Source organism: Corylus avellana, chromosome ca10 (genome assembly GCF_901000735.1).
Source record: "Corylus avellana chromosome ca10, CavTom2PMs-1.0".
NCBI lineage: Eukaryota > Viridiplantae > Streptophyta > Magnoliopsida > Fagales > Betulaceae > Corylus > Corylus avellana.
In genome coordinates this window covers 14,651,489-14,666,113 of record NC_081550.1, presented here as the reverse complement: position 1 = coordinate 14,666,113, position 14,625 = coordinate 14,651,489, and the positions used below count along the sequence as shown (strand labels likewise).

The 14,625-nt window shown below is 34.5% G+C and overlaps 3 protein-coding genes across 4 annotated transcripts in view; 2 read left to right on the top strand and 1 right to left on the bottom strand.

Moving 5' to 3' along the window:
• Positions 1 to 2,144: 2,144 nt before the first annotated feature.
• Positions 2,145 to 4,829, top strand: LOC132164559 (uncharacterized). 2 transcript variants are annotated; one of them, XM_059575092.1, is made up of 5 exons: positions 2,152 to 2,329; positions 2,433 to 2,667; positions 3,135 to 3,310; positions 3,454 to 3,745; positions 4,422 to 4,829. In XM_059575092.1, exons 1-5 carry the CDS (start codon positions 2,248 to 2,250, stop codon positions 4,486 to 4,488), a joined length of 852 nt encoding a protein of 283 aa, XP_059431075.1. In that variant the 5' UTR covers positions 2,152 to 2,247; the 3' UTR covers positions 4,489 to 4,829. The 2 variants fall into 2 exon arrangements, with proteins under 2 accessions (XP_059431076.1, XP_059431075.1); XM_059575093.1 differs by lacking the exon at positions 3,135 to 3,310 and having other exon boundaries at positions 2,145 to 2,329; positions 2,433 to 2,684.
• A 5,472-nt stretch (positions 4,830 to 10,301) lies between these two features.
• Positions 10,302 to 13,870, top strand: LOC132164558 (4-hydroxy-3-methylbut-2-en-1-yl diphosphate synthase (ferredoxin), chloroplastic-like). The gene is made up of 8 exons (XM_059575091.1): positions 10,302 to 10,463; positions 10,920 to 11,132; positions 11,647 to 11,804; positions 12,330 to 12,436; positions 12,535 to 12,635; positions 12,709 to 12,785; positions 13,384 to 13,503; positions 13,604 to 13,870. Exons 2-8 carry the CDS (start codon positions 10,922 to 10,924, stop codon positions 13,853 to 13,855), a joined length of 1,026 nt encoding a protein of 341 aa, XP_059431074.1. The 5' UTR covers positions 10,302 to 10,463; positions 10,920 to 10,921; the 3' UTR covers positions 13,856 to 13,870.
• A 737-nt stretch (positions 13,871 to 14,607) lies between these two features.
• The window catches only part of LOC132162996 (uncharacterized), a 756-nt gene continuing 738 nt past the window's right edge, over positions 14,608 to 14,625 (bottom strand). Inside the window, exon 2 of the mRNA XM_059573200.1 lies at positions 14,608 to 14,611. Within this exon, the coding sequence (XP_059429183.1) occupies positions 14,608 to 14,611 (4 nt within the window). The remainder of the gene's footprint in view (positions 14,612 to 14,625) is intronic.

Here is a 14,625-nt window from a genome sequence, read left to right as displayed (position 1 = left end):
AATATGGAAGGAAGCAATTTAGGCAAAATCTCACTAGCAAAACGTGAAGTATTTGGACCTGTAGTCCAAACACCTGAAGGTCGCATGTTGGATACAAGTGGGTATTACGAAAACGTAATGAGAAAAATGAAATTGTGAGATACAAAGCAAGACCTGTTGCACAAGGTTTCCAACAAAAACTTGGTATTGATTACGGAGAAACATATTCCCCTGTAGTGAATGCAATTACATTTAGATTTTTGATTAGCTTGGTAGTTACATAAAGTTTGGATATGCGTTTAATGAATGTGGTTGCAGCATATTTATATGGATCACTTGATAATGATATATACATGAAAATCCCTAAAGGATACAAAATGCCTAAAACATATAATTCCAAATCCTGAAGTATTTATTCTATCAAGCTACAAAGATCTTCATACGAGTTAAAGCAATTCGGAAGCATATGGTACAATCGTCTTAGTGAATATCTATTGAAAGAAAGATTTGAGAATAATTCAATTTGTCCATGCGTTTTCATTAAGAAATCAGAATCTAGATTTGCTATCATTATAGTTTATGTAGATGCTTTAAATCTTGTTGGGACTCCAGAAGAGCTCATAAAAACTGCTAGTTATTTAAAAAATGAGTTTGAGATGAAAGATCTTAGAAAGACAAAATTTTGTCTTGGCTTACAGATTAAACATTTTCCAAATGAAATTCTTGTTCATCAGTCAACATACACAGAAAAGTCCTGAAGCACTTTTACATGGAGAAAGCTCATCATTTGAGCACTCCAATGGTTGTTTAATCACTTGATGTGAAAAAAGACAATTTTAGCCCTCAATAAGATGACGAAGAAATTCATGGTCCTGGAGTACCATATCTTAGTGCAATTGGTGCTTTGATGTATCTTGCAAATTGTACATGACCTGATACAGCATTTTCAGTTAATTTACTAGCAAGATACAGTTCTGCACCAACTCGAAGGCATTGGAATGGGGTCAAACATGTTATACATTATCTTTGTAGAACAACTGACATGAGATTATTTTATTCAAGAGGCTCAAATTCACAATTAGTTGGATATGCAAATGTGGGTTTTCTTTTTGATCCGCATTAAGGTAGATGTCTAACAGGATATCTATTTACATGTGAAAATACTGCTATTTCATAGAGATCTATCAAGCAAACACTTTTTGTTACTTCTTCAAATCATTTAGAGATTATTACAATTCATGAAGTAAGTTGGGAATGCATATGGCTAAGATCAGTAATTCAACACATTCGAGAAAAGTATAGTTTATCTACAATCAAAGATAGTCCGACAATATTATATGAAAATAATGCTGTTTGTATCACACAAATTAGATGATGATATATTATAGGTGATAGAACCAAACACATTTCACTGGAATTCTTTTATACACATGAACTCCAGAAGAGTGGTGATATTGATGTCAAACATATATGATCAAGTGACAATTTGTCAGATTTATTTACCAAAACATTAACAACAACATCTAAGAAGTTAGTGAATAACATTGGAATGCGCTGACTCAAGGATCTTTCATCATAAACAATTGAAACTCTTTATGCTAATGAAGGAGAGTAAAATGATTATGCTCATTGTACTCTTTTTTCCTTCGTTAAGGTTTTTTCCACTGAGTTTTCCTTTACAAGGTTTTAATGAGGCAGTCCTAAAGCATACGAAGATACACAAGAATATTGTACTCATTTTCCTTCGCCACACGTTTTTTTTTCCCCATTGAGTTTTTCCTTGTCAAGGTTTTAACGAGGCATATTCTTAGTGTATAGTCATCCAAGGAGAAGTGTTATGAATGCATTTATGCATTTTGTAGATAACCATTTAGTTCTATATCTTGGAATTCTATATATTTATGCCATTTTTTAAAATTCGTATAATATTCAGATAATATATTGATGTAGCATATTAATTCATATACTATCCTTTCATATTTTATATTTATAAAAGGGAGTATTAAGTAATATGTAAAAAAAAATAATAATAGGAAAGAATCATACATAGTTCATGAAGAACTAGTTTCACAGTCTTATTTTCTTTGATTTTATGACAAAAAAACAATTTTTTTATTTCCTGGTCAATCAAATCCGCAACTTCATTTTTTAAGGCGGATGGCCAACCGAGCGAACATGTCTTCTCCGTTCCATTGATTGTGACGTATATTTACTCAGTCAAAGGACAGTTTTCTTCGTTGACAAACGGCCACTCATCCACTCCAAAGGATGAATCTTCCCACAAGAATAGCGGCAGCACAGAGACTGCCTCTTCTCTACGCTCGCGCTCTTCCTTTCCCCTTTCTCCGAGGTGCTCTCTAATGTCACAACCCCCACCGACTCGTCTCTCTCTCTCTCTCTCTCTTTGGTTGCTAATAAAAGAAGCGATGTTGAACTTTCATGGTGTTTTTCAGGGGCGCCCAAACTTGGGTTTGTGTCGTTTTCGCACCAGAGCCGGAGATTGAGAGTGGGGTTTTCGATTAAAATGGCTCAGAGTTTGGAGATATGCGATGTGGGTGTTGAAAACAAGCTGGGGGTGGTTCGCCCTGCCACAGAAGAGTACGCTGAGGAGGCAATTGAAGCTCTTAAAGCTGGCAAGGTTATTGCTGTGCCCACGGATACACTCTACGGATTCGCTTGTGATGCTTGGTATGCCATTCCCACAGGTGCTTTTATGGATTGCTTATCACCTATTTGTTTAAAATCCTTAGAGCATTATTATGGATTTTTAATGTCAAGCATTGAATCGGTCAAATTTTGTATTTGAGGCGAGTTGAAGTTTCACAAACTGTGCAGTAAACTTTCTTGTTTTACGATGAAAAAAACTGACTTTGCTTTCATATTTTTAATTTGGATTTCCCACCATGAGAATTTTAGCTGTTCTCAAGGGTATGATTTCGGATATTCTGTATATTCCTGTTTAATGATGGGTGGATTTCCAAATATAAATGCGAAGATGGTGAACAATGATTCTATATGATTTTGAATGATCGAAATGCCTTGACTTATTCTGGTTATTCCACAGCGAAGTTTTAGAAATAGACCACTTTTAACTCTTTATCTGCATTCTTCGTTTGGAATATCAATAGCATGGTTGCTGTTCATGTTGTTTGCAGTTCTTTGGAAGCAGTTAATAGGATTTACGAGATTAAAGGACGTAAACTTACTAGCCCTCTCGCAATATGTGTTGGGGATGTATCAGATATAAAGCGCTTTGCAGTCACAGACCATTTGCCTCATGGCTTGCTTGATTCTCTCCTTCCAGGACCTGTTACTGTCATACTAAGGCGAGGTTTGTAACTGATACATGTGTCATCACAGAAAAAAGGAGGGGATTTTTAGTGCTCAGAACCCATTTAAATACTTCTCTTTGTACGTCAGCTGTTAATGGGTGAATCATTATGTAGTCTAAGAGAAAATTTGGATATTTTACAGGAGAGTCAAGTATTCTTGAGAAGTCTTTGAACCCAGGATTGGATAGTGTAGGAGTCCGAGTGCCTGACTGTAACTTTATCAGGGCTATTGCTCGTGGTTCGGGAAGTGCGCTGGCCCTTACAAGTGCAAATCTAAGTGGGCAGCCAAGTAGTGTCTGCATCAAAGATTTTGAGAACCTTTGGCAACACTGTGCATTTGTTTACGATGGTGGTTTGCTTCCAGCCGGTCGAGCAGGCTCTACAATTGTGGACCTGACCAGGGTGGGAAAGTACAAAATTGTTAGACCTGGAAGGTAAGCATCCAGTTATTAGAATACTTTCCTCATAGCTCTATGTTAATTATAGCTTTTCAATCGTTCAGGCCTAGAATTGTGAAGAAAATCATGACAAGCATTGTTTAGTAGGTGTTGTGTATCGGTTGTTATATATGTCTTTCATTAATGCTTTCCAAACATTGCATAAATTTATCAAATATATAGGGATATCAATGCTAATATAAGTCTCATTCTTAAACATTTGGAACGAAATGGTGGATTTTTATATCTTCGCTACTTGTTTTTTAGTGTTAAGTATGTTGAAACAGGAGGAATATCTTGTTCTTTGCTCAAAAAAAGAAAAAAAGAAAAAAAATTAAAAAATTAAAAAATTAAAAATAATAATAATAATAATAATAATAATAATAATAATAATTTTTTAAAGCTGTTATGAAATTCAAGTTTCATTTGTTTCATTCAGGCTGCATTTTGCTTTATAAAGACTATACTTGGGTTTCTAATGAACTAATGCTCACTGGTAGTAATTAACAAAAAAAAAAAAAGTATATTCAAGCAGCTTTGTTTCTTTTGTTTTGCACATGGAATTCGTTGATAGGAATGCTTAGATTTTTTTTTTTTTTTTTTTCATGTAAATCCTACTAGTGTGAATAAGCCCACGAGTGTTGACTGTGCTGTGTTCTGCATGTATTTCCAGTGCACAGGAAGAGACTGTTGCAATTCTTGAGAGGCATTCTCTAGTAGAAGAAGCAACAGTTACTTGAAGAATTGATGAAACGATATGCTGCTCACTGATATTATTGGCTTACTGGTTTATTGCATAGGCAGGAAAGGTTCTGCTTGGGAGAAACTGGCGCTGCCTGTGTCACTGTAAATCATTTAACTATTAGAATTATAATCTTGAATCATATTGAGGAATTCTACTGAGCCTTATTTTTATCTGAACTCTTTTTTTGTCAAAGTAATTGGCCCCAAGAGAAAGAGGAATGGGAGATTAGAACTAATAACTTTTACTTCATGAGAAGTGGCATGTCTTCAGCGAATTTAGCTACTTCTAGGAGTATTGAATTCTTAATTTTATGACAAGGGAGCTTACCCCAAAAGATATTTATTTGTCAGTGAATGGTTTGACATCTAGTGGCAATAAAATCAGGTGGGCATCTGGTGAAACTGAAATCATTTTCTTCTTGTTTGCATTGAATTTGAAATGAATCCATCTAGCTCTTCATAAAATCTTTATGAAATGTCATCAAGTCTTCATAGGTAAAGGGAATTTCTGTTGTTCTCCATACATTCTTCACAGGAAAACCTCGAGTGCCTGGACGTCATTTTTTTCTTGGAAGTGTACAAAATTGATGGACATGCCCTGCATGATGCATCACATCTTGATCTAAATGTAGCTTCCTATGCTTCTCTATGAATGCTTATATTTATATTTGAGTAATGTTCTTTTTATCTTTTTTATTATCTTAAAGTTGATGGAGCTTTTAAAATCATCATTAAATTTGTGATGGATCATTATTAGATTATAATCCAATATTAATTTTAAAAGTTACATTAACTTTGAAAGGATAAAAAAATGATCGCTAACGTTACTCATTTTTACTCTCAACTAATGTAGATTGAATTACCAAGCTGTTCATATATATATATATATATATATATAGAACAAAAGAGCTTGTTTGAAATTAAATTGTATGTATCGTTTTTAATAGGAATAATAAGCAAGAGATTAAGATTAATTACTGTCCAATTCTTACTGTTAGATGGAACTTAGCCATAAAGGAGGAACAGGGCTAAACTTAATGCTTGCTTCCCGGCTAGACAATTGTTTTGGAATTGCACGCTTCTTCCGGGTTAATTTGTTGTTACCAAATATAAGACAGTGATGTGGTCTTTTGTGTGTAAAAATATCAATAATAAAATTACTACTCACAATAGGATGAGTCCTTGTAGGATATAGCTATATTGAGGGTGTTGAACCTCAATGACTACAAATAGTTGTTATTTTGTCAAGATCAAAAGTAACACAATTGAAAGAAAATTGATTTGTTTTTGTTTTCTAAAAATAAATATATAAAAGTAAAGATAGATAGTAATAACGAGAGAAAGAATATGGGGTTGATTTCACCGTTAATTGCATAACAATGGTCAATCATAAATTCATATTATGCATGATATAGGGCTCATCTCGAGTAGTCAAGAAAATACCGTAATCAAGAAATAAGTATAATCTATCTTCGGTTGGCACAAATCATCTGCCTAACTTCTAGATGCGGTACGGTCCGTCTTCCTAAGTTTTGAGTATTAAATCGCTTAATTAGTTACACGCAATCAAAGGATAAGCATAACTCATCTTCGGGTCGTACGAATTATCTACCTAAATTACACTAAGCAATGGTGTAGAATAATTCGCCTTCTCTAGGCATGGCCTATCAAGCCCTCTTAATCATGTGTCAGTTAAAACGTTGTATAACAATAATCTATATAATCACATAAAATATAAAGCATTGAGTTCAATCAAGATAAAAAGCTTTTTAAGACAAGAGAAGAATTTCATAATGATTGAATATAAACGTTAAGATTAATTCTCACAGTTATACAACCATCATGCATATAGAAAAATCCAAATTAAAATACAATTAAACCATTGTTACTTGGAAAGGGCTACATCAACACCCTATTACGAATTTAGCCACTCATGGTAGTGCTAGAATGGCCTCTTACCATGTTCATTTTCTCTTCAACTCTTCAAGCCCCCAAGAAGATTTTTTGTCTAAAACTAAGCACACATTTCTTTGAAGCTTAGAGACCTATTTATAGGGTGTAAAAAAAAAAAAAAAAAACCCCTAGCAGTCCTACAAATCCTAGAAAAAACGTATTTCAGTCTCCTAGTCAACTTAGGAAGCAATCCTAGTATAAATCGGAATAGGATTCGTCCAAATTTGCGACCTTATATTGCTGAGTTTGACATAGCAAACGTCCAAATTAAGAAAGTCTTATTTCACAATTAATTTTAGTATTTTGAGTTAGCTTTCCAATGCCTCTAGTTTTACCTCAATCCGATACTTGAGCAGAAAGTTATGATTAAATTATTGAGATGTGTGCTGAATCTAAATTTGAATCCAATATGATTTTAACTCAAATTAGAGAAATTCTGATTTAATCATTTCCTTGATTTGATTAAACTTAACGACATCATGTAGGTTCTCTATTATGATTGGTTAGGCTTAATCACATATTCTAGGTCTTTTCAAAGTGTACTTTAAGCCCAAAATCAATAAAATTTCTTGCATATTTATTAAAAACCTAAAAACAATAAAACAACATAAAATCAAACAAATAACAATGTTAAGGAATTAACATATGCGAGCTAGGGGCTTGAATATACAACATTCGGTGCTTATAAGGTAGATATGCCAAAATCATTCTTTTATTTGAGTCATTTCAATAAAACTTTAGTTCATAGCATTACTCCTATAAATTTACTCAACCATAATTTATATAAGTAATGCTAGAATTTTTTTTATTTTTTTTTATTTTTTTGAAAACTTCACAAAGCCTTAAGGGGAAACTTCAGAAAGCTCCCTCTGCTTTTAGCCGTTTTGATACCCCCCTGAATTTTCAAAACTCTCACTTAAGCCCACTGAACTTTGGTTTTCTCTTACTTTGGACCCTTTTAACTTTTTATACCTATTTTACCCTCAACCAAAACTACGTCGTTTTGGACTCCAAAACTACGTCGTTTTGAACTCCAAAACTACACCGTTTTAGGCTTCAAAACTACATCATCACCCAACCAAAAACGATGTTGTTTTGAGAATAATATATATATTTTTTTAATAAAAAGGAAATCGGGGCCTTAGCCAAAATAGGGTGGCCGGACCACCCCATTTTTGGCCAAGAGGGTGGGTCAGCCACCCCCTGGGCGGTCTGGGGGAGGCCGGACCACCCTGGTTGGTGGTCCCAAGCACCCCCAAAAGGCCAAAAAAAAAAAGGGGGGGGGGGGCGAGGACCCAGCTACCTGGGGCAGTAAGGCGGCCAAAACCACCCCCAAATCCTGACCACCTCAAAGGCCAACCATCCCCTTTATTTTGGCCAAGTGCGGCTCTTATCAACTTGGCCATGGGGTGGCTGGTCGGACCAACCCCAGTCAGGATTTTGCTTCAACACAATAAAAAATTAACGCCAAAATGTAACCGCTCGAAATGCCACATTGCAATGGATATTAAATGACAAGTGGAATAGGGGAGAAAGAATGAGCGATGGACAGAATTTGACGTTAAAGAAATTAAAGCCAGGGTGAATAGCAATTTTGTGGAGATAGTTAAAAAACAAATGAAGTTTAAGGGGGCTTTTTGAAGTTTCCCCAAACTTTAATGAACTTTCACTTGTTTTACACTATTCCTCAAAGTTTAAAAACTCTCAATTAAGAGTATCAAATTTTTAATTTATTTTAATTACTCAATTTTGTTATAATTTTGTATTAAATCCGGTCTAAATTTCCCAATATTCCTGTTGTGTTTTTATTAAAAAAAAAAAAAAACAAAACTGCAAATGTTGCAAAAAAATTGTAAACATGCTCATGTGGGTCCTGAACAAATTCGATGGTGAATTCTGAATTCATCTATTTACCGTATAGAAATGAATGAAAAATTAATAATAATAGAAAAAAAAAAAAAGATTTTTATAATTCCATACACTATTAATTCCTCGGAAGGAAAGTTCAAAGTGGTTGCTGACCCTTGTTGGTACACGTGATTTTGGCAATAACCGTGAATCTCGTGGGCGTTGCCGCGTTTGCCAATAAGTCAAGAGCATGAATCTCGTGCCTCGTGGACACATTAATCATGTAAAACGTTGTATCACACACAATAAAATCCCAAAAGTCCCAACAACAAGTTCGTTTATCCTCTTCGGTTAATAGTTGCATTAAATTATTTCTTCGTTTTATCTCCGAGAAAATATTAAATTAAATATAGATATGTTATAGTGCAATAAAAAGATTATTTTTAACTCATAAAAATTTTAAGTGGCAAAAGTTTATAGGTCCTATCAATGAGTAAAACCATAACAACTATAAATAGGATGTATAACCTTTTGTCACTTAAAACTTTTACGACAAAAAAATGATATTTTTATTACATTATAGCATTTTTCATTTGTATATATGGAGGAGACATGATTGCGCTGCCACGTGTAGGCGGGGTACCTTTGCGCTCATAGCTGCCACGTGTGGGTGGGGTACAATGGCGAGTCGTGCTCCCCCGGTGGAATATTGCAAAACAGCCTTCCGAAGATTCGGGCTTTTTATTTTATTTTTATTTTTTAGATAAAAAATAAATTATTGGGCATTTCTCTCACTATGCATCGATGTGGTAGGTTTGCACTTTAACCCTTGTAATACTGCATAATTCCATTCATTCCACAATTTTCTTCTTCTCTCTGTTCGAATTTAGAGATTCATACATCTTTTGTCTTTAAATAATGAAGAGGGTAGGGTATAAATGAAGTTTCCCAAATATATATACAATGCTTAAAAATATCAAAATTATTTTATTATTTTATAATGCTACATGCTAAATAAACTTTTATATTTTTTTTATTAGTAATAATTGATGCCATGGTTAGTTAAAAATATCAAAACTATTGTAAAATAAAAATATAATTTTTAGTATTAATTTATATAATATTATACACATGTTTATTGAAACCATTACAAACCATCATAATAATAATATATATATTAGGAAAAATACAAAATTAGTTATTGTAGTTTTACTTGATTTATAATTAATTTTACGTGGTATTAAAATGAGCTTAGACGTTCTTGAGGTATATTAAAAAAATAATTTAATTTTTACAGTTAAATTTTGTTTACTAACTTAACAGATTTTAGAGTCCTGCTATCAGGCTGCCAAGAGTAAGACAAGTGTCTGCCAAAGTTTTGATGTGGCTGTATTAAAAAAAAAAAAAAATTGAAGAAAAATCTCTCTCTTCCTAGTCCTGCTAGATTTTGTTATTTTTTTTTTAATTTTTTTATGAGTTAATATTTAGTTTCTAATGCTTCAAAATTTATTTTTGGATTTAAAACTAAAACCTAGGGGTGGAAGGTTAACCCTTTAGGGATGGTATCACTTAAAAGAGATTTTATTATCCTAAATTTAGTGCGAATACCTCAAATTTGAATTTATCTTTAATATCTCTCTTCTTCAATTTAAAAAACAAATTTTTTAAAAAATAATAATAATAATAATAATAAAAAATAAAAGGTGTTTGACGCTTGGCTACCTCTTGGTAGTCGAAAATCTCAATTCCAAATTTTAATATGGTGAAATGTTAAAGTTAATAAAATTGTAACACTTGTCCGTCAAACTAACAAAATTTGTTATATTAGTTGACGGACCGTAGAGATTAAATTGTAAAAAAAAAAAAAAAAAAATCTATGGACACAACGGAATATTCCAAAAATCTTGAATGGGCACGGATAATAATCAATAATGTGCTTAAGAAAAACGTTTTTGTCTTCTTCCTCCCTCCACTAAACTTTAAAAGTTCCTTTCACCAAATTTTATAATACAAATTCACCAAATTTTTTTTTCTGAAAATCGTCAAAAGCAGAGGCCTTTGAAACTCCTCCCACCACCAGTTTGTCCTCCAGATCCTTCCCATTCACTCTCAATTACAACTCTCTCTCTCAGAGCCTCTTCAAGCTGAATATATATACATTAAGCTCAAGGTAATCCAAAACCACAAAAAAGCTCAAGCTCAAGCTCCGCCTATTGAGCTGAATTTTGGTTTTTCTGAAATCGCTTCGAAAAAGCAATTTTTTTTTTTTTTTTTCTTTCTTTCGTTTCAATTAGAGTGTTCTGATTGTATTCTAGACTCTAGAGTGATCGATAGAGGTAAAAATCGTGTTGTTTTTACATGCTTGTGTGAATATTTACTGTTTTTCTTTGAGTGGAAAAATTGTTACTGTTTGGTTGCTGAGAAAGTTTAGGAAAAGAGTAAGGAAGATGATTATTGTCAGCCAACAGTGAAAATGATTATGAATTCTACAAGTCTTTGTTTGTTTCCTTATGTTTTGCCCGATTTCTCGGCAACCCAACGGGGTGTGTAATTTCAGATTTTCCTTTACTACTTTTGATGTTGAATTGCTTCTTGAGACACTGAAGGTGTGGTTTTGTGTTGGTAGAAATGGCTACCGGGGCTGTACCGGCTTCGTTTACGGGTCTGAAGAGCAGGGACCACCCAAGCTTGGGGTTCACGAGAAGTATGGGTTTTGTGAGAATTTCTGATATGAGAAGGGTTAAGGCTGGTAGAAGAAAGGTCTCGGTGATACGGAATTCAAATCCCGGCACAGATATTGCTGAACTTCAGCCTGCATCGGAGGGGAGCCCTCTATTAGGTATAGTTTCTTAGTGCATTTGTTGTGTGTGTAAAAGTCTATGATACTCTCTGTTATGTTTTTTTTCAATGTCTTGTCTTCCTGTTCCTTTCAATATCTGAGCAAATAATGCAACTACAAATTTTCAGTTTGAGACTTCTGCTATTTTGGGTGAATTATTGTTTTATGTAGTTACAAGTAATTAAATGAGCATGTGATGAATTGTAGCTTCTGGAAATGATTCCACTTACCGGATACCTGTCAACAAAAAAATGAGGGTAGCAGCAGAAGGTGTTTTTGGTTTCTATAAAATGGAAGTCTTGCCTCAACTGAGGCAAATGGTTGCACAAAAGCTAATTATGTTTACCTCAATTCAGTGGGGTTCAAATTTTTGGTTACTTTTTTGTTTTCTGTTTTCTATTGGTATCAACTAAATTAGATTAAGGTGGTGAACATCTAATTGATATGTACATCTTTTCTATCTTATGGGTTTTTGTGTTTTTTCCTGATGGATGGGTAATTATTTTGGATGTAGTTCCTAGGCAAAAATATTGTGAATCATTATACAAAACTGTCAGGAGGAATACACGGACTGTGATGGTTGGAAATGTGGCTCTTGGTAGCGAGCATCCCATAAGGATTCAAACAATGACCACAACTGACACTAAGGATGTTGCTGCAACAGTTGAACAGGTTCTTTTACTTTCCTTCTGCTTGAGCAAGTCTTCTGCATGTAAAAGTGCTATGTTTTTCTATCGAAGACAGCAAAGTTATTATAGGTGGAGGCATATGATCTTCTTTTCTGTGTTGGTAACTGGGTGCCAATTATTTAGATTTTCAAATGTACATTTATTAGAGCTAGAAGCATCCATCACTGGCCCGTACTACCATTCAAGTGATTAAGCAGACCACCCACATTTTAGGTTTCACTGCTGGAACTGCATGATGCGTCTGAATCAACATCACCCAAAGCTTCTTTCGTTCTTAGGATTGAGTTTTAAAAATCTCAGAGTTTGCAGGACACTACATACTGTTCTTTCTTCCCATTAACTTTTTTGTTTACTATCATAATTTAAACAAACTAAATAGAAGTCAAATAGGTTGAAGTGATAGAAGATTTCTGATCTTATTCTTTGATAGGACAAGCATATCTTCTATCCCACTCTTGTGCATTTTCTGGGGAAAATTTCATTAAACTAACTGCCAATCTGTCAGTAGGTAATGAGAATTGCAGACAAAGGAGCAGATATTGTTCGAATAACTGTCCAAGGGAAGAAAGAAGCAGATGCATGTTTTGAAATCAAGAACACTCTTGTGCAGAAAAAGTAGGTCTGAATTATTGTTCACAATACTGAGCATCAATTGAAGCATAAATTCATGTATAAATAAGGATTAACTAGTCACTAACTCCCTATATATGCAGTTACAACATACCTCTGGTGGCAGATATTCATTTTGCTCCCTCTGTTGCACTGCGTGTTGCAGAATGCTTTGACAAGATTCGTGTCAACCCCGGAAATTTTGGTATGCTCTTTGCTGTTTTTCTATTTTTAGATGTTTGAGGAAAATCGTTCTGGATATAACAAGTTTGGTGCAGCTGATAGGCGGGCTCAGTTTGAGAAGCTAGAGTACACAGAAGAGGACTATCAAAAAGAACTAGAGCATATTGAGCAGGTCAAACTACTCATCTTTCAATATATGGGCACTCCTAAATTGTTTTTAGTCACAGAATGGATTGCTATGTCACCGCTTCATGCCAAATATGCTTCAAAAACAAGTTCATGTAATAGGTAGTTAGTATGTTGGAGTAAAGTGAACAGGAAAGGGGGGAAATCAGAAATGCTATGCCTCTGTTTATAAGATTCTTCCATTATCTTCCTCTAAAAGTCAGGAACGCTAGATATATTACAACCTTGATGGTCGTCTGCACAGTATGTCAAATTTTACTGTGTAATAGCCCGGCAATTTTTTAATATCTCATTGATTTTAAGCCGATGATACTCTAATTCCCCATTTATTTTAAGTCCAGAACCAGCAAAGTGTAGAAGTAGGTAAAGTTCTTTTCAAGAAAACTTTTTCATGCCAGTGGGTCAGATGCTCACTTAAAGATCAAAGCTTTGTTCTTCTACCACTGCTTCTATCTATTTTTAACTGCATGTTTGTAGAATGTTTCTCTTGTCCAAAAGTAAACCTGTCATTCATAAACATGACAGTAGTCAATCAACTATTCAAGTGTCTGAAACTTTTTTCTTTTCGATTTTAACCATACCAGGTTTTTACTCCATTGGTTGAAAAATGTAAGAAGTATGGAAGAGCAATGCGTATTGGGACCAACCATGGAAGTCTTTCAGATCGTATAATGAGCTACTACGGGGATTCTCCAAGGGGAATGGTGAACAGTTATTTCTATGGTTCTGCGGGACAACTTTTTGTGCTTGTTTTCTTCTACCTCCAAGCTCTGCAATGTCATACTGATCACTATGCCTGAACAGGTTGAATCTGCATTTGAGTTTGCAAGGATATGCCGGAAGTTGGACTTCCATAATTTAATTTTCTCAATGAAAGCAAGCAACCCAGTTGTCATGGTCCAGGCATACCGTCTGCTTGTAGCTGAAATGTATGTTCACGGATGGGATTATCCATTACACTTGGGAGTCACTGAAGCTGGAGAAGGTGAGGATGGTCGGATGAAATCTGCAATTGGCATTGGGACCCTTCTTCAGGTATGGTTTTTAACTGTGTAGTAAATGAAATGGATGATCATTCCAGAATTTTTATAATAGCAGTATGTTGTGATGACTTCATCTGCTGTCAAGAATGCATTCCGTATCTAATTTACGAATTGGTAATATGTTCTTCAAACAGCCTTCATAATGTTGTAGATAATTTTGAAAAGCGAATTCATGTGATTATGGATTTATTGTTAGTTGGGAACCATTCCTTTATCCTTTGTTTGGATGAGGGGTTTTACGGTGGAATTTCACTTAAAAGTTGGGATTTGTGAATTTCAAATGTTGATTTTTTTTGTTTGTTTGGATTCATTAGAGAGTTATTTCAAAAATGTGGATTTTTTTTTTGGAGTTTCAAGCATTCAAATCCAAAATTCAAGTATATTTTTTGTTCTACAAATCTCAATTGCAAAAATTGATTTGCCATCAACATCTTCATACTATCATCATTACTTTCACACCACCGCCACCATTGTTGTTTCTGTTCCTACTTTCATTACCACAACCGCTACTAGCACGGCCACCACCACCACCATCATCTTTATACAATAACCATTGCTTTCAATGTCACGACCACCATTGTTGTTGCCATCACCTTCACAATCTATATGACCATTGCTTTTACACTACCTCCACCCATTGTTGTTGCCGCCACCATCATATGTCATTGCTATCTTCTTCATCACCACCATTGCCACTATGACCGGCCCTCTCTCCCTATAATGATCAGTGTCTTCATATTGCCACCACCGCTGTTATTGCCACCATCACCTTCACAAAGTTAT

What these genes read in the sequence shown, in the direction of transcription:
- LOC132164559 (XM_059575092.1), top strand. Translation starts at nt 2,248, where the DNA reads ATGAATCTTCCCACAAGAATAGCGGCAGCACAGAGACTGCCTCTTCTC. An exon ending in TACTGTCATACTAAGGCGAG is followed by an intron (nt 3,311 to 3,453) that starts GTTTGTAACTGA and finishes GATATTTTACAG; the next exon opens with GAGAGTCAAGTATTCTTGAG. An exon ending in AAAATTGTTAGACCTGGAAG is followed by an intron (nt 3,746 to 4,421) that starts GTAAGCATCCAG and finishes ATGTATTTCCAG; the next exon opens with TGCACAGGAAGAGACTGTTG.
- LOC132164558 (XM_059575091.1), top strand. Translation starts at nt 10,922, where the DNA reads ATGGCTACCGGGGCTGTACCGGCTTCGTTTACGGGTCTGAAGAGCAGG. An exon ending in TGTCAACCCCGGAAATTTTG is followed by an intron (nt 12,636 to 12,708) that starts GTATGCTCTTTG and finishes AGTTTGGTGCAG; the next exon opens with CTGATAGGCGGGCTCAGTTT. An exon ending in GGGATTCTCCAAGGGGAATG is followed by an intron (nt 13,504 to 13,603) that starts GTGAACAGTTAT and finishes ATGCCTGAACAG; the next exon opens with GTTGAATCTGCATTTGAGTT.